General features: G+C 41.4%; 2 protein-coding genes across 2 annotated transcripts; both read right to left on the bottom strand.

Annotated features, from left to right (window-relative positions):
* Positions 1 to 12116: 12116 nt before the first annotated feature.
* Positions 12117 to 15669, bottom strand: cidec (cell death inducing DFFA like effector c). Its single transcript, XM_085407869.1, has 6 exons — positions 15524 to 15669; positions 15186 to 15254; positions 14923 to 15076; positions 14093 to 14242; positions 13313 to 13506; positions 12117 to 12580 (listed from the first exon to the last, which is right to left on the bottom strand). The coding sequence occupies exons 2-6, from the start codon at positions 15236 to 15238 to the stop codon at positions 12397 to 12399; spliced, it is 735 nt and encodes a 244-aa protein (XP_085263995.1). The 5' UTR covers positions 15239 to 15254; positions 15524 to 15669; the 3' UTR covers positions 12117 to 12396.
* A 3721-nt stretch (positions 15670 to 19390) lies between these two features.
* Positions 19391 to 20504, bottom strand: LOC146669326 (uncharacterized). The gene is made up of 2 exons (XM_085407870.1): positions 20432 to 20504; positions 19391 to 20104 (listed from the first exon to the last, which is right to left on the bottom strand). The coding sequence occupies exon 2, from the start codon at positions 20090 to 20092 to the stop codon at positions 19721 to 19723; it is 372 nt and encodes a 123-aa protein (XP_085263996.1). The 5' UTR covers positions 20093 to 20104; positions 20432 to 20504; the 3' UTR covers positions 19391 to 19720.
* Positions 20505 to 21728: the final 1224 nt, after the last annotated feature.

Here is a 21728-nt window from a genome sequence, read left to right on the forward strand (position 1 = left end):
TATGCATCAATCCATCCTTCATTCTGTCTCCTATCAGTATTACCATTCTGACTCAGCCACAGCTTGAGACGTGAACACAAGCTGCCAGAACAGCAGGCCGTCGCAATAGGCCATCACTAATGTGTACTGGAGCTCTGGGGAATGACCCAAATTGAATGGAGCTAAATAATCAGACCTGCAAGAAATCAACTACTCTCAGTGGATCAGTAAATACAACACACTCAGCAGGTTACACAAAATTGGTTATGATCTTTTCTCTGCCAGCTGTAACAGACCGCATAATGCATTTAAAATAGCTCCGGCACCGAAGGGGCATATTTATTGGAAAGTGTTGGTAAGCCTTTGCCAGCTGACAAGCATACATACAGACATGCACATAGCATTGATGCCAACATCAGAGTGTAATTTGAAGAGTTACACTACTTCCCTTAAAGTACTGTAAAAAAAAAAAACCAAAGGAATGACTGTAAAATACTCCAGACATAACCAATCATAAGTCAGACCTTTAATGTGATCACTTTTTAAAACAGATACTGCTCATTTTAGGGCCAGGGCAAAGGCGGGTAGAGCTGCCTTTCCTAAATACCCTAAATTTATTATGTGCCTAATGTTCATGACTGTAGTGATAGAACAACGTGAGTCCGAACGATGACAAGGAAATCGACTTATATAACGCTTTTAAAACCTTGTTCTTGGGACTTTTTAAGCCTGTTATATGAGATTTGACAGGTGATCCTATCGATGTGGATAAACGCTAAAATGACAGCTCAAATAATTGCCCTGATGCATTGCAAAAATGTTAGACAAGGAGTAAGAATTTCTTCTGGAATGATTTTGATCATACTGATAAGGACTAAAACTAAAGAAACTATTTGTGTTTCCCTTTTTTCTAAAGAACAGTTTTTACTTCACCTAACTAAAAATGAGTTTTCCAGCGCACCATATTAAAGAGTTAACTAACCTCAGCCCACAGACACAGCCTATCCTTACTGATAAACACCAGCAGTATGTCATTGTTACATCGACAGCTACAAGATTAAAGTCAGTGTGTAAAACGCAGCCGCTCATCATTGATTGTGGAGGGGGGGCGGAAACTAATTGCACCTGCGGGAAATCAACCGAACAAGTGAAATCACGGCTTCATATGTCTCTAAATTGCTATCTGAATGAATATCTTGGCATCAGGTGCTCAAAACATTTCGTGACTGGCCTCCGAGTCGAGAGCACAGGAAACTGACTCCAGCACAACAAGTCGAGCCTGAAATATCAACCTCCGCTCTGGTAACAAGGCATTCAGCTGAGTGATAGACTCATTTTCTCCTCACCTCCGTTACCACGGAAACCTCGCTACAAGGAACTACATTAATGAGGGCACAGGTACGCTGAAGTGCGGGACACTGAGCAGTAGAGTAGTAGTAGTTAGAACAGCTCTCAGCTACAAATCGGAGAGCTTGAAACGCGCCGCATTCCTGCGGAACAGACAGAGGAGACCGAATAAGTGTCGTGATGGGGCTTCCTGCTCAGCTTTGAGCCAACAGTGCCAGCAGCGGTAAAAGCCTTGTGCTACAGATGTTTTGAATAACGTGTCTTATAATCCATGTCACAATGACTCTGCTGACTTTCGTGCGTCCCCTTTTTTCCCTTGGCAATACAAACAACTCAGTGTGGAAGGAAATCAAAGTCCCACGAGATTTCGAGATTGTGATTAAACTATTTTAATTCATATAAGCAAATTCTACGAAATCTAAGTTATGGCAGCACTGACTAAGCCAGAAAGGATGCAGATTCCTGCATCAACTTTCAACTGTAAAAGTTTCCCTCGAGGACGCAGCGACAGATAAAAAGGATGAAACTGTTGGGGTCAAGGGTTCGGGTTTTTCCTTTGATTTGTCTCTTGTCTGTTCTTCGTGGGGATTTAAGGAGAAATTAAAGAGGGGCCACTGGGGAAAAAAAACAAAACATGGGTTTGGTGGGGAAAAAAATAAACAACAAAAACTGAGTGAAGAGCTGATGGTGTGCAAGAGCGCAGACTCGGATTGGAGGTTTCCAGCTGGCCTGATCGTCCACAGACTGTCTGATTGTAGCAAGGGATTGGATGGAGAAGGTATGAATCCATTTAAATGAATTCATACCTTTAAAATGTGCGTGCACTGAGAGACAGATTACAGCAATCGCCTGAGTGAGGGAAGGAAGTAGAAAAGAAGGGTGAACCAGACACAGCGGTAAACAAGATGTCCCAGGGAGCAGAGGTGGCAGTCTTACATCAGCCTTCCTCTAACTGCGGCTGGTTTCCTGGTTGCATCCAGTCCCCAAAAGACTGCTTCAGTCCCCAAAGACTCCACTCATGATTGCCTGAGTGAAAAGCTGCGTGATGACTGCACGGGTTAGACGCTCAGCACAGGAAAGGTGTAGATATTACAGAGCGTAAAATTACAGCAGAAAATCAACCTGCTTGAAAGGCTTTTCTGTGGGGACTGTTATCACAGGCTTCATAGTGTTCTGCTTTAAGAGAACTGTGGCTCTGTTGTTTTTTTCTTTTCAAACTTTGCTCTTTTTTCTTTTTGTAAAGGTATGTTTTATAGTTAAATATGATTCATCATCTATATGTTAAAAGGCTCAGTTTCAAAGGGCATTTGTGTGATGCAGACAGGTGAAAAATCAATCAGTGTGCCCCTCCTGCTTGAACCAAAGTGACTCATGTCTTACCCTGGAGAACAACGCGCGGTTTCACACTGGTCTGCATTCACAAGCTGCTTATTAATAATTTGCTTCCTCTTTGAAAAATGCCAATCAGAATGAGAATGAGCGAGTCAAATTTGGCGTTCGTTGCTTGAATTCAGAAACCAGCACTGCCGCTTTGTCACTGTCCCGTTGTTAGAGGAAAGCAAGTGTGAAACCAGGTGCATTTCTTAAGATGCTTTGCTAATTAACTTGCACACCAGGGAGTTCTCCAGGTAACTGTGAATGTGTGTGTGTGTCCATTTTCTGGCTCTGCAACAATATAATAATAAGGCAGTATTCTCACTCAGGCCCCGGTGCGCTGAGAGCCAGGAAAAGCCCACATCGAGGTGCTAGATTTGATAAGTGGCTGGGCTACCTCGGCAACACCTTTTCCCTTCAAACCTGGGACAGGGTAATGAGGTTCAGCTTGATCGCAGTGACACATTTTCAGCTGAGCTCTACAGGTAGTGCTGAGAACTGTGACATTGTGCTCTGTGTGTTCTCTGAAGTTGTAAATTGAGCCAAGGCTATTCCAGTGAAAAGATGACTGGTATTTCAATCTGTTGTAGTTTATATTTTTAAAATGATGTCATGTTATGGGACATTTCCATCACCCCATGTGCAGGCACGGAAAACCCAAGGCAAGGACGGCAGTTTCAGAGTTAGCAATTTTTTGGCCAGAAGAGGCACAGTAACTTCCCATTCTTCCTCAGGGAATGTTGAAAGTTTGTTAAGTAAGCTACTATGTCCTAACACTTTGGTTCTGTACAGGTAAAATAAAAAAAGACTATAATGTGGTGAGCTGAATTTTACTTCCTGCAGTTAGAGCCTGGAAAGCAGTTTTTTCCTGGGTACTGATTGGTTACCTGGGCGCGGTTATCTTCCTGTCAAACTCTTGGCAAAAATTCAAATGAAGGCTACTTAAATATTCCTAAGTATTTGTAAAAAATGATGCCCTAAAATACATGGTGTTAGATTCAGTTTCCAAAATCCTGGACGTCAGAACTGCTTTCATAGGACCTAAAAGGGTAACTAATCAGATGTACTCAATTAACTGATCATCAGTAAGTGTGAGCACCTTTATAAAAGCAGATGTTTGGGCAATTTGCTGGTCTGGAGGATCCAGGTGTCCCAGCAAGGTCAGATTGCAGTTTCTCTAAACGGTGCCAAATTACGAAAGAAATTAAAATGTTACAAACCTCAGAATCTGCAGACTTACAGTAAAATTAACATTCTGTACATATTACAGCAGCTCTGCTCCACAATAAAAGCATCTCATCAGGCCAACCCACACCCCAGACTTCTCACCCAATGAAAACATTTACTACATGAAATCAAAAATCTAACTGCTAAATAGCTGACCAGGTAGATATCAGATAAGAATGAGTGGTTTGGCTCCCAAGGAGAAAGTGATGCAACACAGCCAACTTTTTTGTTTTGTTGGTTTTTTTTTAAACTCAAAATAAACATATTTTTCAAAACTTTCACAATAAAAGCCTTAGTCCAACTGAATATTGTAGTCCTTATTTCAGGTCATGACCACATACAATATAAATATTTTCATTTGACTCTTCACAATACTTTATATCACATTTGGGTCTTGAAGCATAAAATATTATATTTATATAATTATTTATTTAATTTGAAGGAGCATCTCTTGTGTTTGATGTCATTTATATTAAAATAGTTTGTTTTTTTTATTTGTTTTTTTTATGTGACTGGTTTGTGGTGCTGATTGTGTCCTTTGTGATGTTGTTTATGGCCCAGCTTTGGAATTCACAACTTTTGTGCTTATTTAGAAACTAAATAGCTGATTTATTAGGTTTGTTAGAGATATTAACTTTGTTTAATATTTTCTTTATGTTATTTTAACAGAAGCCTTCAACATAACCATACAAACAATAGACAAAAGCTCCAAACACAGGGGGGATAGCAATCTGACTGATATATCTTTTTTCTGATTTTGTCATTATTGTTTTATTTTGAAAATAAATAGTTTTTCCAAAATGCAATTTAAAAAAAAAAAAGAGAGATTGCTGTGTTTTTTCTGTTTGTGTGAAGTCATTTTGAGAAATGTAGGAAATGGACAGATTTTAAGCACAAATCCTCTAATCATCAGACAATAATCTGTCAGTATAATGAATATATTTCTAACAGTGCATCAAAGCCTCAGCGGGCAGGTGAATTTGCAAAGCCATGCAGCACGTTCAGAGCTAATGCTTTCCACACAGATCTAAGCGATGCCTTGCAACCTCTTCCCCTCTGGTGTGGGGAAACCAGACAGTGTGTGAAAGACACTATATGGCATGTATAATTAAACAGCTAGGCACATCAGCAATTCCCAGAAGCAGCAGGACAAAGATTAAAAAGATGAAAGTTAATCTTGCTTTTCCTCTGAGACAAGCTGATGTAACAGGTTTTCAAAGTGACACGGCTAGTGAGAACGGAGGAAGAAACATACATGAATGGGAAATGCACTGGAACTTTATGCTTTAAAAAAAAGGGGGGGGGGGGGGGGAATGCTGTGGAAAATGATGTTTTTATGAATACATAAGAAGGTTAGTGGCACTGAATACACTACTCTTATGGCCCCAGTGGCAGCCTAAGCAGACGTAAACACCACTGGATGATAAGCATGGATGTACTGAAAGAGAAAAACTCAAAGGGAAAAATCTAAAAATAGCAGAACTGAAAGCAGCCTAGAGACACACAGAAAGATGGCCTTGAAGGGGAGGTTAGAAGAAATTAAAATTAGATCTTGGATTTTTCTTCATTCCTTTCACACGTATGTGGAGCCACAGGAAGTCAGCTCTTATTGTGACAGCATGATGAGCCCTGCCATGAAGGGTTAGAGAATTTACATGTGCTATTTTATGCAATTGCAACCATGATCGTTTCCTGTAAACAGTCCATCAAGTTAAACGAGAGTTAAACCCGAGGACACTGGTTGACATTGCTTGGTTTGATTTGTGCTACCCTGAGGTTCATGCAACGTCCCCTCTGAGGTATTTATGCATGCACCACAGCCGGGCTCAGAGATGACATTTCACAATGTAATGTGTTTCTAAGAGCTCACGTGTTTCACATGTTTCTGCGAGATTGGGCTCATGCACATGCTCCTTAGGATGAAGACTGTAGCTGCTGTCCTCAGGTGCAAGCTATTTCTTTAGTTTAAACACTAACCAAAGCGCATGCTACCCGATGCATGTGTTCCTAATTGGTGGTTAAAACCACACACTAAAATTAAGGAGAATCTCAACATACACAATGTTGTACACAATCTCCAACATTAGGGGTTGATGTGTTCGCTGCTCTACATCTTAAAAACTTTTACTCAGCTTCTAGCTCAAAAAAAAAAGTGTTTTTCCTCCACTAAAATATAAAGTTATGCAAGATACCTGAAAATCTAATCAGATTAGAAATTCCAACAAAGAAAGGCACGAGGAGAGAATAAAGTTTCTGCCTGTGCTGCTGTTGAGTGAGTCAGTGTGGCAGCAGGACAGAAAAAGTCGCATTAAAATAAAAAGATAATGTGATCAGTATGTGCAGCATGAATGTAATCATGTTACATTTATGTTTTGCAATCACTGCATTGGGAAAAATCATAAAATCTAGTTTCTGGGAATCTGATCATTCAAAATTTTGTACAAAAAAAAAAAAAAAAAAGATAAAAAGGCAGCTTAATCACGAGAATGCCACCAACAAGCTGAAGGAGCTCTGATTCTCACAAGACATTACAAAGGACAAAGCAGCGCAGAAGAAGAAGAGCAGGGATGACAGCACTGAAGTCTGCAGTGAGGGGGTGAAGAACAACACAAAAAGGCTGAAGCTAGCATGAGAACACAGAACATATACGTTCAGTCGGTGTAATAAACACCCACCAGCACAGTGTGTGTGTGTGTGTGTGTGTGTGTGTGTGTGTGTGTGTGTGAGTGTGTGAGTGAGTGAGTGAGTGAGAGAGAGAGAGTGTACCATGTAGACTCCTGTTGAGACATCAAGCTCTCTCTCTAGTCACCACGCGAAGACAGAGACAAAATGACACATAGGAGCACAACACATTGCCGGAGTAACACACACACACACACACACACACACACACACACACAAACACACTTTTACAACAGGATGCCTGCTGAGCTGACAGTAAGTGGTCTTGGAGAAAAAGGTGAAAGAATTGAAGATGAAAGTTCAGACTGTCTCACAGTGCTGCAAATGTTTGGCATTATTTGTGTGCCAGCAGATGAAACGATAATAAATCCAGACTGAAGTCTAGATCCTTGAGTGAATCTGTCCTTAAACTTAGATTAAATTACGGTTTCCATGTTCCAACTTCATGCAAAGATCATGCATATTATTATCAAGTGCACAGGAATTTTCTAAAGGTAAACAATAAGCTTCAATGCAAATGCTAGTTTGATATGGTTGTGACGTGAAAAACACAATTAAACACCGCCCTACCACGGCTGATTTTCAAAAGTCTAGTTTTTATTTTATGTTGGTCACTAAAATGTTTTAGTTTTTAGTTAAGTTTGAGTTGTTCTGTACATCTCCATCATCCCTCACGTGTAGATATGACAGCATGGACACTGCACAATACAAATTCTACGAGTTCATTTTACAAAACCATTCCTACTCTAGATCCACTTTTTCTGCATCACATACATCACAACAATGGTTACAGTGGAATGGGAGGAAGCATCAGCAAGAAAAATGCTTTGCGAGGAATCATCAATACACCTTTACTAATATGACCTAAAACGTCCTCTGATGTTTTTGTCTTTCCACAACATTTCTTCAGGATTAAGATCAGGACTTTTTCTTAGCCACCACAAAACATCATCTTTATTCTTCTTTGTCCGTTCTTTGCACAGCAACCTGTATGTTTTGCATCGCTGTCTTGCTGCACGCGTACTCTCTCTTAAATATTTCAGTTCATGTCGTTTGTGTATTTTAGAATTCGAGAGCACGGTTCAAAACTCATTGCTCTAATAGTGCCTGTGAGCCTCGTGCAGAGCCATCGAAGTATGACCAAACCATGATACCATCACCACCATGTTTCACAGATTGGATCATGTTCAGCTGGAACGTTGATCCTTTCGGCTTTTCTGCCTGCAACTGTGGAGCAAAGCTCCACAGTTGCAGGCAGTGGTGGACTCATGGTGGACTCATAAACCTGAACGTTAGTCAATGTGAGAGAGACCTTTCATTGATTAGATCTCCGCAACTATTAAATGTCCCGCTCCTGAAGTGATCTCTGTTGGCTGATCACTCCTGTGGAGGGTAACAAGGTCTTCAGTTTCCTTCATTTGTCTGTCGGTGGATTGATGGAGTCCAGAAGCTTCAGAGATGTGTCTCCAGCCCGACGATCATCAGCATCTTGCATTTGTTCGTACCGTTATTCACTTCCTCGTGAGTTGTGGAGATCTGACTTTTGACAGATCCCTATTATTTTGATTAAAAACACAGCTAATCGCCATTCCACTGAATGATATTTGACCATGACTCCGCCTACAAATTAACTGCTAATCTTGGGGGTCACTATCTGAGCATCCGCTTGTGTTCGTTAGAGACCCGTCAGACTTTGATAAATGTGGCATTTCTTTTTCCTGGTGACTTAAAAATGAAATGACATGAAAATTCAAGTTGGTGTCAAAATTAATTTAAACTGTAGGAATCAAAACTAGCTGATTTATACTTGCGTGCACTTGAACAGGATACAAAACAAACAAAAGGGAACCAAACAATTTACACTGTGCATAAAGAAACCCTTTACAACATAATATTGTAAGTACTGTAGTGTCTCACCACAGTTTTCAAGCACCGAGGGGCAAAGTAAATGGTCTGCGTCCGTTTGATTGCTTTATTGATCGATTGTCTGGGCTTTTTACAATCTTTAATTTATGACTGCTGTTTAAGTTGCATCCATTTTTTTCTATGGTAGATTATAGCTTTCCTGATGTCATAAATATTTCCATTCATTTCATAATGAAGCTGAAAAAAAAAAATAGAAAAAAAAAGCAATCAGGAAGGCATGAAATATGTAGACTCCAGAGAATGCTTCAAAAGAGATATGGGGAGTATAATCAAGCAATTCCAGACTTTTTTTTTTTCTAAGAGTAATCTTTAATGCATTCATGTCTTTAAATGATGGCTGGGAAGATTGGAGGAGTTAACTTGCACACACACTGTGAGTGCACCTATTGCCATTTCAGTTACAGACCATCAAACAACTTGGTATTGGGGAAACAAATCCATTATTCAGGCAGACTTCCCAGATGGCAGAGGGGTAATTCAGGTTTGAGCAAAGCATCCTACTGAGAGCCTTTATGTTGTCCTGTTACCTGAATAATTCATTGCAGTGCCAAAATATGGACCTGAAATAGCCAGCCATAGAAAACCTAAGCTGAGGGAAGAGGCAGAACAGGTGAGGAGAGAAGATGTGTGTTGTGAATGAGAGATATGAGAGAAATAGCTTCTTGGTGAACGCTCATAAGGTTATTTAACTTGGCAAAAGAGCCAGTTAGAAGACAGTTTATCCGTTTAGTGAGATGGCAACATAGACAGACAGGCACACACGCACACACACACTTTCTGCCTTCATGTGTCCGGCGGGATTTTGCTTTCTCTCCTTCATGTTCACAATCAAAGCCGTTCACAGCAGAACACGGGGACCGTATGGTGGAGACACAGCTCGGACCAAACACTTTCATCAGACTTCTCCCTTTTTCTCTCTTTACTTTCCTCCACCTCCACACTGTTGTCACCAGCCGCCCTCCTTTCTCTGTTACTCCTCATCTCGCCTGCTGCGTCTAGTTTCATTTTCAAAGTCGTCCTTTGTCCTCTGCACATCTTTTTTTTTCTTGTTTTTGTTCTTTGACAAAGTGTTGCTCACGATTAACCGCTGAGACAGAAGCTGCATGACGCAGCCCGCAGATTGCACGAGTATCAAGTTATTTATTTGACTTTATAATGGCAGACCGCAAGTCTGACTCCGCCCAGAGCAAATTTAAATTGTTTGTCTTCTGTGCCTCTGAAAATAAATACATCTGGACCACTAACTGCAGCTAATAGTTTTTTCCTTTTTCCATCATCAATTTTCAGATTGTTTTCTTGACTGTTCATTCAATCTAAAAGTATTTTTGAAATGCAGACTTGCAATCACATCTTTTTCAGACGTTTAATCACAGGGGAAAAGAAGACATTTCTTTCCCTAAAATGTTTTAAATTGCTGATACTTAACCAAAATAAAGTGCAGGGAGAAGTCTATCTTAACTTTAAGTTTTAAAGTGGTGCATATGAGGCCAAAATATGGATTTTGTGGTAACTTACCCTCATGAATAAAAAAGGTGAAGTAGGTATGGTCAGTAATAACTGTAGGCTGGCGGGCTGTGAGATTACGACTTGTGCATGTCCCCAAGGCCGTTGGAGCGCACAGCAAAATACAAACTGTTAAGCATCGCAGGCATACACACAATCCAAACAGACAGCCTCACTTTGATGCGCGCGGTGAAATGTTTCCAGCGGACCGCGTTGATGACTCCCTCAGGAGCGTGGGAGAAAACACAGAGCTTCGGAGACCGTAACTGTGTCAAGCACCCACTCCCACACACAGCCGGAGGTTCTAATAAAACCCAGATTCCTCTGCTAAATCGATATTTCGTGAAGCACTTTGTGCCAAAAAGCGCGCGGAGCGATGCGCAACAACATCTTTAATCACACGAACCCTGCATACAAAGCTGCATATAGCCCAATCAACACATTAAGTTAGATGCAATCGGCGCTACGTGCAGTCATAATAGTTCATAAACATCAGGTTCTAAATTTGCGTTTAACATACGCTGCGTAAAAGTTAAACTTAAGCATTTTCAAAACTTAAGCAGGTGGTTTAATATGTGAAATCCATCCATACTAATCAGACCTTTAATTAGTAACTTTTAATAATGGACAGTGGTGACGTGCATGCCAAATACTTGCCAAGCGCTGCGCATTATATACTGAAATGTCGGGTTTTTTTCGTTTTTTAATCCATTATTTATTTATTGCCAATTAGCACTCTTACCTTTCAGAACCTTGGGCTCAACGATCCATTCCTTCACCATGAGAGTGCTGATGAGAAGCGTCCCTTCTGTCCAGAGGTGTGTACGAGCCGAGCGCATGCTCAGCGGTAGCAGCTCCAGGAGGGAGTGCTAACAGCAACACAGCCTAGTGGGACAGACAGACGGCTGCAGCTCATCCCCTGCTGGATCCACAGAGGACTCTGCCGTCTGTAGGACTTCAGCTGACTGGGTGAAGGAGGCGGGATCATCACGACCAAACACTGTACACCACTTACAAAGTTAAATGACTAATATTTGAAAATATAGTTGTAGTGGTATTTGAGGAACAGCTTTGAAGCCTGATCTAGATGATTATAAGAGCCTGTTTTTGTGCAAGAAGCTGCTTTAAAAAAAAAAAAAAAAAAAAAAAAAAAAGTTTGAATCACTTTTTACGTTGGTAGCATGGCGATCCAATTTTTTTCTTGAATCAGATTTTACAATACAGCTATAATTTTACAATCAAACCTGGTCAAGGTCAATTAATATTAAAGCAACACATGGCCAGTTATTTTTACTGTGCATAAAACCCCTAAAATTGCAGACAAGCCCCACAGCCTGAAAGAGCTAACACAAGCCAAAGACATCAACATTGATTGAATCTTTGCTACTTTAAACACACACACACTCTTGAGTGGTGCCTCCTTGTTTCCAGACACAATGATTGTGGAACAGCAGGACACAGAATGTACCTCTTGCCTCATTTCACCGCAAAGAATTTGGAAGAAATGGCCATTGTTCATACTCGCGCAGTATATACACAAATGTGTGCAAGTAGTTCATGAATTTAGAGACATGGACTGAATATCAAGTGACCAACCCAAGTTATTTTCTGTAGATAATGTCAAAGCAAAAAGGAATCTTCTAGATAACGCTGCGCGACAAGACCACAGTCGCACTCAGTTCATCAGGTTATGCAAGACAGCCACTTAGGCTAAAATCGGTCCTGCTTTTGCCACCGCCTTTCCTCAGCAAGATGGCACAAGTGGCACTTCTGCTGCCAGCTGAAAACATCTTTCTCTGTAATGGTTTGCTTCCGTCCCCTCACCCCATGCAGCTGCTAGCTGTTTCCCGTTCCTTCAATCTTTTGCTCTGGTTTTCTGAGACAGAGGCAGGCTGCAGCTGACAGGACACTGCAGCCCAGGGGACAATTAGGGAAGCGTGGGAGAGACAGCTGGACCTGTTGCTAACACACGCGCGCGCGCGCACGCACGCACGCACACACTAAAGTGTCTTGTGGGTTTGCTGCATTCACATTTAAATGAACTTTCAGGAATGGCAAAATAAAAACAGTTGCTTTTATTTATTATATCATCATAGGAAAAAGTTGCACAATAGTGAGTAAAAGTGATTTTAGAGGAATAAATTGTGGCATTGGTTTATACATACATAAGAGGTAAACAAATGTAACAGCAAAAAAAAAAAAAAAGTGACATTGAAAAGAGACTGCCGAATTCATGACGTTGCCAAACTGCACTGGAAACTATGAGATGATGAAACGAACTGCATGCTTCATCTGTGACAACTACACTGATGTACATCTAAGAGTGGATAAGAGCTCAACCTCACCACTGTCAGTCTATCATAAGTAAGAAATCTTTCCCAGCAGCATGTTCTGCAGCTGTCTGATCCTGCTTTCCTGTGGCAGCGCCAGGCTCTTCTCCACTCGCACCTCCTCTTCCAGCAGCTGCTCGATGTAGCAGGAGGAGCCCAGCAGGATGTGGCCTGTGGCCTGCATGGAGAAGATGGTCCATCGCAGAGCCTCCCTGGAATCACACGCATGAGAACAAGAGGGAGGATGGTCATAAATAGCCAGTTCCCATTTACAGCGACATGAGTGGAAACCAATAGGCCCACACAAACAGCCTGCATGTAACGAGATACGAGTATCAGTCTGGTATAATTCAGACAAGTCACAACACAAGGAAGCCAGATAGTCTTGATAGTCACGACCTCAGATGCTCAATTTTGACATCAACTGCATTTCATAAAACTGATATCCACGACCTTTTAAACCACACATCCTGCAATAGGAGCATCGCATTTGACAAGTCTGCAAAATGTAATCCTCTCAACTGAAGCTCCGAGCCAAAGCTGAAAACCAGCAGATCTCGGCAGCGATGACATAACAAAATTAATCTCAGTAAAATCTAGCCTTTGGTCTTCTAGGGTCTGCGCATTTCACCACCCACACAGGTGTACACGCTCAAACCCGAGTGCATCATTTATACACAAGGGTCTGCTTTTAATACTTTTATAAGAGAAGCACGGGAGGGAAAAAAATACTAAAAAGTCTCAAAAGATAATCGTGCTAATTTATGCATTAGAAATTCATTCACACTGATCAGTTTTCAGCTCTAAGTGGATTAAGCTATTACTACAAACAATATGTTTCAGTAAAGATGCCACAGAGATGCTCTGAAAAAACAATCAGTTACATAATAGTTCAACACAAAATACAAAAATATCAGAATATTTTGGCAGCCTCCATCACTCACTTTAGCATCTTTTTGGCAGCGTAACAGCGCAGGTCATAGGACACAGTATAAACACCATACAGCGTTGCCTTCACATTCAGGCAGCCAATGAAATCTTTGGGGTTGTTCTTGTAGAGGTCAAAGGTCAGCTTGGCCACATCTCTCCGCTGCTGTTGCTGCCTGCAGTCAATAAGGCAATCTCTGGAGAGGTTGTACTGGGGGGGCGACAGGATGAGGGATATGAGTCAGGACAAATGGGCACAAATCAGCGCTCAACTCCACCGCCACACACTTGAACTACACACTGATGGCGCTCCTGCCAGCGATGATGTGAGTAGCAAATGACAATGAGAAAAGGTCAATGAGGGGTCGTTGCAGAAAACATTTGGGAAGGGGTCCAAATTAATGCATGTATCACTTACTGAGAAAGTTCATTGCTTTTGGGTGAATGTTACTGCAATCTCACAAATCCCTCATGTCCAATTAGTATCAGACCCCTGCCTTCCATTTTTCTCAAAAATATTGAGCGGGGAGAAACTAATGTGAGGTTCACTCCGCGTTCTGCCTTTGCACAACAAATGGCATGTTGCCCTTCCATTTAATTTGATGGATAAAATATTTAACTGGATAGCCAATGTATCACAACACAGACTGGTCCATATTCATGGCTTCTGCATTATGCCTTTCTATCAGTCTACATCAAAGAATCACTGGCTATCAATATGTTAATATTTGCACGGCCACAATGAAGTAAAGTTGCTGGCCAAGAGTGCCATCTAGTGGCTAATCAAAACTACATACAGGATGTGGGCTCCACTTCTGTCCCTTCTGCAGAGCCATCAGAACAGCATTTTCTGGGAGCGTTTGAAAGAATTCCTCTGTGTCCACACCAGTGCCATCTTCATCCAACACCAACGCACTGACGCACAGTATACCCAACGAGTCACTGGCCTGAGCGAGAGTAGAGATGAGGAAAAAATAAAATAAATACGTACAGTGACCTCATCACAAGAAAATATGCCGTAAACCATAAAGCAGTTATTACACAGCTGTTCTGAAACATTTATTTTGGGAGTGGTCTCTTCTGTGATGACTCCATTGTTAAGGCAACAGCCAGACGGCTTGATGAGTAATGAAAACGCTATGAATCACATATGATAACCTTCAACACCCATCGGACCCTTTACACCATTCTGTCAGACGGCACTCTCCACAGCCATCATTAAGAAGCTGATTCAGGGAGCCTGTTTTTCATCCCTTTACCAAAAGTTACAAGGAGCACTGAATTAATGCCAAGGCATACTGAAGCCATTCAGATCTTGCTAAGACACTTTAGGCTTGATTAAATTTGGCTTCTTTATAAATTAACATTATTATAGTCTGACACCAGCCCTTTTTCTTGTTACATTTCACTTACATGAGCTCGAAACACACTCAATCACTTCAGATGGTGCAGCAACAAGTGGCAAACCTTTATCTAATTTCAATGGTCAATACACACCACAGAATCCCCCTGATTCCTCCGTTTTTAGTCCAAATGCTTTGTGACCACCTTACCATGATTATTAGCTGCTAACCAAGTCCCCCCCCCGACACACACAGCATTTTTACACCTCACATCTTTCTCTCACCTTATTTGTCAGGTCTTCTAGCGTGTCTGCCATTATACCCTTTTTCACACTGCGGTCAGCATTCGTGACCCTGAAAGGCTTCGGTCGAGGAACTCGACCCGACAGGAGCTGCTGGGTCATGGAGGCACTAGCTGACACGCTCGCTGTTACACACCTGAGAAAAAGGTGTAAGACGTCAGGTCATCAGCTCATATATTTAAAAGAAAAAAAAATTTTTTAAATAGCAAAAGAGCTAAGGGTGACAACCATCACAAAGCACTTACTTGGAGAGGTTAGATGGCGTGAAAAGGCTGAGTGACCTCATCGCATAATCCATATGAGAACAACTCGACCTGCAATTATAAGTATGATCAGTGTGGCAGCTAGGCTTCATGTGAAAAATGAGGAGACAGAAGGAGACAGTGGCAGCTTTGCAGTTTAAAACTGAAAATACCAGTAATAAAATTAGGAAAACGATTTCAGCAAATTCTGGAACTGGAGGCCACTTTTGGCAGTCAGTCTTACTCATTTATAAATATAACTTGTAAGATAAACATTCCTTCAATTTCATGATTATGTCCCAATAAAAAGAAAAGAAACAATCAAGAATAATAACTCTTACAGTTTAGGAAACTCAAGACTTCTCCCAACCCTGTCTGAATATAATCCTTATGTTGATCGTTTTTGTTCCCGAAGCGCTGCTCCCAGCAGTGTGGACCACAAAAGCCTCTGAGATAAAGTACACGCTCCTCTCTTGTTGCTGTTTCTTGCAACACTTGGTCACTGAACTTTGTGCTGATGACTGTTGATCTGGTTGCAACTCGTCAGCTTTATTGAGAAATCCTGCATAAACACTCCCACTGGCCCTGGATTTTAATTTGTTATAATAACCCAGTATCTTAAAGAAAGTTCAGCTAAAATTAAAAATACACAGCTGCATGAAGAATCAGGCAGTGTGTTCAGCAGAGCAGCACTAACCTAATTCTAACTAACTCCACTGCTTAGTGGCTTCAAAACTGAATTGAATCTGTGAGGCTCCAAAGCGGTTGAGGTGATCTGAGGAAAGATGTTATTTAGGGGAATGTACGCTTTAATTACAGCATTATTGTATAATGCTGGAGGACATGAGAACATGTACTTTTCACAAATTAGGTCATAGTTCATTGCTCAGCACATCACACTGGAGGATTGGCTCACGCTGACGAGGTGTGTGCGCACTGTCAGGTGTTATCACACTGGGCTACACGTCATTGTCTGACATCACCTGTGAGCGCCGAAGGAAAATCCTAAAAGTCAAGAAGTTACTGTAGGAAAAAGCAGCAGATACATTTCTGTATACTCGTTTATCTCTCAATCCAGCTAAAACGGATGTTTAGACAAATGAAAGCCGCTAACAATTTAAAATACATGAATTAAAGGACACTGGAGTTCACCTATTAAACATGGGGGATTTAGCCATTTCTAAACTAGGCTTTCTCGCCCGTGAACAAAGTGTACACCGTCACAAACAAAGACAATGGCTCCACAAAAACAAGAAAAATAAAGAAAATGCTCGTTAAAGTTCACGGTTTATATTAAATCTGTTCGTGGTAATTAAAACAAATCATAGCGAAGCAAAATCCTTAGATGAACCCTTACGTTTGTAGTGTTCCTCCCGTGAAGCGCCTTCCCGCTAGCTTGCTGAACCGCTAATTAATAACACCTGCTAACGGCTGTAATTGAAGCCTGCGCCATTTTGAATGTACCTGTCTTTATTTTAGGGTTAGTGTCGTTCTTTTTTTTTAAACAACATGCTATCCAGTGGGCATACTCATTACTTGTGAAAACACCTATTCATCCAAAATGTTAAAATTGCACCTCAAAGGATAGTGGATGAAGATTTCAATTAATTACGGAAGTAAAAAAGAAAGCAAAGGACATCTTGTGGATGAGCAAGGAACTGCAGGTAGGAACTTTCTGCTGTTACATAATGTAACTTTACTGGGCAATTTATACATAATCTATTTTATTACAAAACATTTAAATATACAGAAATCTTTAATCTTCAAATGTGACCACCACATACAGACCACATCATGATAAGATGATGAGAGCATCTGCATGCTGGTGCATCTGTACAGTAATGACTGAACAGTGAAGCTCACTTTCGTTGATTTCTCTAGTGCATTTTGAATGAATCGGCTGCTGCTGTGAGAAAAGCTACAGGAAATGTCAGTAAACTTCGACCATCTCATGGATTGCTGACTATCTCACAAAGAGGGTGCAGTATGCTGAACAGAGCTCTGTGTGATTTGGTTGATGTGCAGTACAGTAGCTCCACAGGAATCTGTGCTCTCTCCATTCCCGTTCTCCTGGTACACCTCAGACTTCCCTTATACCTCCTGGTCATGCTACCTACAGTAATACTCTGATGATTCTGCGGTGGTTGGATGTATTAGTGATGGAGAGGAGGACTAAACTGTTTGTGGGGTGGTCTGTGAGGAATCATCTGTAAAGCAGTGACACCACCTGGATGGTGATGGACTTCAGAAGGAAGAGGTTGGCTGAACAATCCATTCCCCTCTCTGTTTATCGTTTACGGGACAGGATCTGGATATGGTGGAGGAGTACAACTGGAAGACCAGCACAGGCTGTATAAACAGGGCACGAGCAGGCTCTGCTTCCTGCAAAAGCTGAGCTCCTTCAATGTGCAACAGAGTGATGGAGGTTTTCTATCACTCAGCATCCTTTGCTGTGGTCTGCTCAGGGAGCAACATCAAAGCTGGTGACACCAACAGTCTGAATAAACTGATTAGGAAGGCTGGCCCTCTGACTGGCTGCAAACTGGACACTTTTATAGCTGTGATGAAGACGAGGCATCTGAAAAACCATCATCCATCATGGATAATCCTGAGAAACCTCTGCATGACTTACTGGACAGGCAGCAGAGCTCCTTCTCTAACAGACTGATTCAGCTCTGCTGTCACAAAGAAACACACGGGAAATCTTTCATACCGCACATTATCATCCTCCATAACACAATATATCTGTCTGACAAAGAACCATCTGCCAGATTTTTTTCAACAGGTTATTTGGTAAATTCAAAAGAATTTCCCAAATATGCCTCCTCTCACAAGCCTCCTCTCCATCACAACTATAAAAGTGTCCAATTCAAAAGATATGGGATAAACAAAGCATTTCTCATCTCATCATCAGTGGAATAGTGAAAATTTGGAATACTCAAAAAATGCTCAGACAGGCAAACGCTGTAGGCTTTGTTAGGAGGGAAAATGGTTACTTACTGACTGAAATGTTCAGTCCGAGTGTATTTCCTGTACTCTTAGCAGCTGTCTCGGCCAATGCGTGCAACAACTTGGAAGCCAAACTGAAAGGGACAAATAAAGACTGCGGTGTCACAGATGAGAGCACTCATTACATAAATCAGAGTACACTCCAGTTGCGGTTTATGGTGATAACTGCCTTGTGATGATGATGATGATGATGTGAGTTGTATTTATTTGAACTTCATAATAAGTTCATATTTTAAGTATGCTTCACCAGACAGATACGTCAGACTATAGAGCTGTGTCATGGGAAACAAAGCTCCAGCTTAAACACAGAGTAAAATTACTGTTTAAAAGCAGAAACACTTGTTTTATTTGTGGTTTACCGCCCGTGGTAACTGCTACAAGAGATGCTTTTAGGCTAAAGGTTTGAAAAAAACAGAGATAATACTGTTATAATATTCTCATGGCAGTGTAAACAACCCCAAGCTAATTAATGCCAGCTAAGGCAACAATCTAATACTATTGTGTAAATAACCGTCAGAGCATTTATCTTAATTCCAGATAGTTTGTCTGCTGCTCAGCAGGGTATTAGTGGCTTCTTTACTTATATTTATTGTATTATAATCACAGTAATTGAAGTGATTTGTTTCATTTAGTTTCTGTTATATCCGCACGTTTTGAGGTCCAAAAGTGTGAAGATGATATTTAAATCAAGCCAAAGTCATGGTCAGCATAAAACAGAGAAGAAGAAAAAAGCCTCACAGTGTAAATCAGATGAGCAGTTTATTTCACTCTGTTGCTTCACATTTCTTGCTCGGTGTAAGAGCACAGATTAATTATGCCATAGATGTTAGTCTACTCCAGAGCAGATAGGGCTTCAGACTAAGAATAGCTGTGACTTGTTTGCCAAATGTATCAGTAGTGAACAAAGGTTTTTAGAAAGGGTCTCTTCTTCTTTTCAGAGGTCAATATCCTGCGCGTGTCTTTGTCCTGTTATCACCCATCGGCGCCTGCTGTGGGTGACGCAGGCTCATTTGGCTGAGACCCATTCATTTGTGCTTTATGGGCTGCTGATGCTTGTAATTATGGCAAGCGTGCCTGATATCAGTGCAGAAATGAATTAGACTTGAGAAAAAATGGATTATGATATTGGATTTAATTGTATGTTTTCTACGGATTGCATGCAAATACAATAAAACACTTCTCCGAGTCACAGTTTGGGAGCCAATGGTGAGTATCTGAGACTAAACACCAGCATCATCTTACATTGTTTGCAGTGTCCTTGTTGTGATTGTTGTTGTTGGTTTTTTGTTTTGTTTTTTCACATCACTGTAGTGATTAATCAGTCCATGGTGTGGTTTGTGTGTGGAATGGATTAAATATAAGTATAAAAGTAAAGCAGATCTAAGCTCTAAAGGACAGATACTGACCGCAATGACTACTTTCACATGAACTAACATTGTTTCTAACCAGGTGTCAGTGCCACAATGTGTTAGCTCTGTTGTGAAGTGAGATTTCCTCCATCAAGCCTTCAAACTTCTCCGGGGGGGCTTTCATTTCCTCTTGCCTATTCGTGCCATCAGCTCTGCATTGGCTGCTGCCTTGGTCCTCATGTCCTGATTCTTGGCCAGGTCTATGAGTACACTGAGGATGCTGGTGGGAACATCAAGGGACAGAGCAAAACGGGACGCCTGCTGGGCTCTCTTTGGCACCTGGGAGGCAGGGCGCGGGGCTCGCCTGAGCACGAGATGATGCTGTGATCGGAGCAGTGAGCTCAACGCACCGTTGCGGTTTAAGATGTCGACAGCCAGCATGTCCCTCTCTGTGTCTTCATCGAGTTTGGCAACAGCCAGACTGCTCCTCCGGCTCTGAACACACAAAGGAAGCAGCAGAGCCAAACAGAAGCACGCACGCACACTTCTCATGGTCAGGACTGTCTGCAAGCAGAGAATCAGCTCCATATTACACAACTGTGACAGTGCAAGACTTCAGTGAGTGATCGCATGGAAAGACAACAACATATCCAACTGATGTACAAAAATAAAAATAGCTTTTTATTTCTTCAGCAATAAAAAGATGATGAAACACAAAATTCTTTAATACAGTTCTTTGCAAATCATTTTAGATCATCTGAATATTTAGTTTCTTAACCTTTCAATCATCCATCCATTTGATCCTCCTGTTATAGTCTGCAGTATTCTCTGATTCATGCATAGATAAATCTTTGCAAACCTCGTCAAGAGCCAGCCAAAATCAATACTTACTCAGTCACCAATATCAAAAGTTGGTAACTTGACAAAAAGGCACTTCTCCCTCCTCTGTGTTAAAGACAGCAGCTCTTTTTATGCTCAGATGTCCTGTAATCTTGTATTTTCTGTCTCACAGCTTCTGCTTCTTCACCGGAGGAGCAATGTGCACCAAACACGGTCGGATGTTGAACTGGACTTGACGATGAGCCGCTCGTCCTTTGCTTCGTCTTCAACCACTTTAATCCTCGCCGTGACACTGCCCCTTCCCCTCTCTGTTTATCGTTTACATCTCTACACCCCATCGCCCTCCCCTCATTTCATCTCATTTCCTTTGCACTCAGTGCTATCTTATTCTTTCTAAAAATAACACAATAGTAATCACAATAGCTTGCTTGGAGTGACTTGAAAAGTTGCCCCAATTTGGAGTCAAAGCACAGCCCACCTCCACGTCCATTCAGAAGTTAAGCATGGAGACGCTGCGAGAAAACAGTAATTGTTGGGTGTTGAAATGTCCCATAAATTGTTCATCTTTTCATCATGCTTGTTAGTTTATGTTTTGGAAATCATCCGTGCAGACTGAGTGAACATCAAACATGACAGTGATAAGAACACTGTGGGAGACATGCCCATTTTGGTCTGATTTAACTGAATGTATTTAAGGAGTTTGAAACATTAAGGTGGTTGGGAGCTGGTTTAGATTTACTGACAACAGTGTGAGTGAGTCTGTTCTGTAACATGCATTAGCTGGAAATCACAGCAACTAAATAAGACATGAGGTGAGTGAGGTGAATTTTTTTTTGTGTGTGTTTGTTAATACCAATTAACAACACAGAATAAAAGTTTTTCACTGGCTGCCAGTTTTGAAACTTGTTCTTTGACTAATGTCAGTCTTTTCGATCTGACCCTCTGCATGACAGCCCCTCCTTGACGTGTTTTTACGCCTATGCCCCAGGAAAAAAAACATTGACTCTTAGAGGAACATGCTGTGAGAACACATCTTTCTTCCTTTCTACAGAGCACAGAGGAGAAGAGGTGAGTATAAAGAGGTTAGAAGGAGAAGTGACTGCAGATAAAGCCCCGTGGAGGAAAAGTCTTACAGGGCCAGGAGGGCAACTCAACAAGACGAAGCCTATCTCGTTTCCTGAGTCACCTCCATTCGGGCCCATCAAAGAACTTACTCTCATCCGACTAATGATATATTACGAGTGCAGCCAGATTACGATTGCTAGGTCCTTGAGGGCCTCAGGCTTACGAGCCGTTTCAGTTACCCACAGGTCACAGTAATGTCACACAGCAACAAACAGATGTACTG

The sequence above is a fragment of the Rhamphochromis longiceps genome, linkage group LG5, assembly GCF_057381845.1.
Source record: "Rhamphochromis longiceps isolate RC_006_pf linkage group LG5, R_longiceps_female_GT1.1, whole genome shotgun sequence".
NCBI classification, from domain to species: domain Eukaryota; kingdom Metazoa; phylum Chordata; class Actinopteri; order Cichliformes; family Cichlidae; genus Rhamphochromis; species Rhamphochromis longiceps.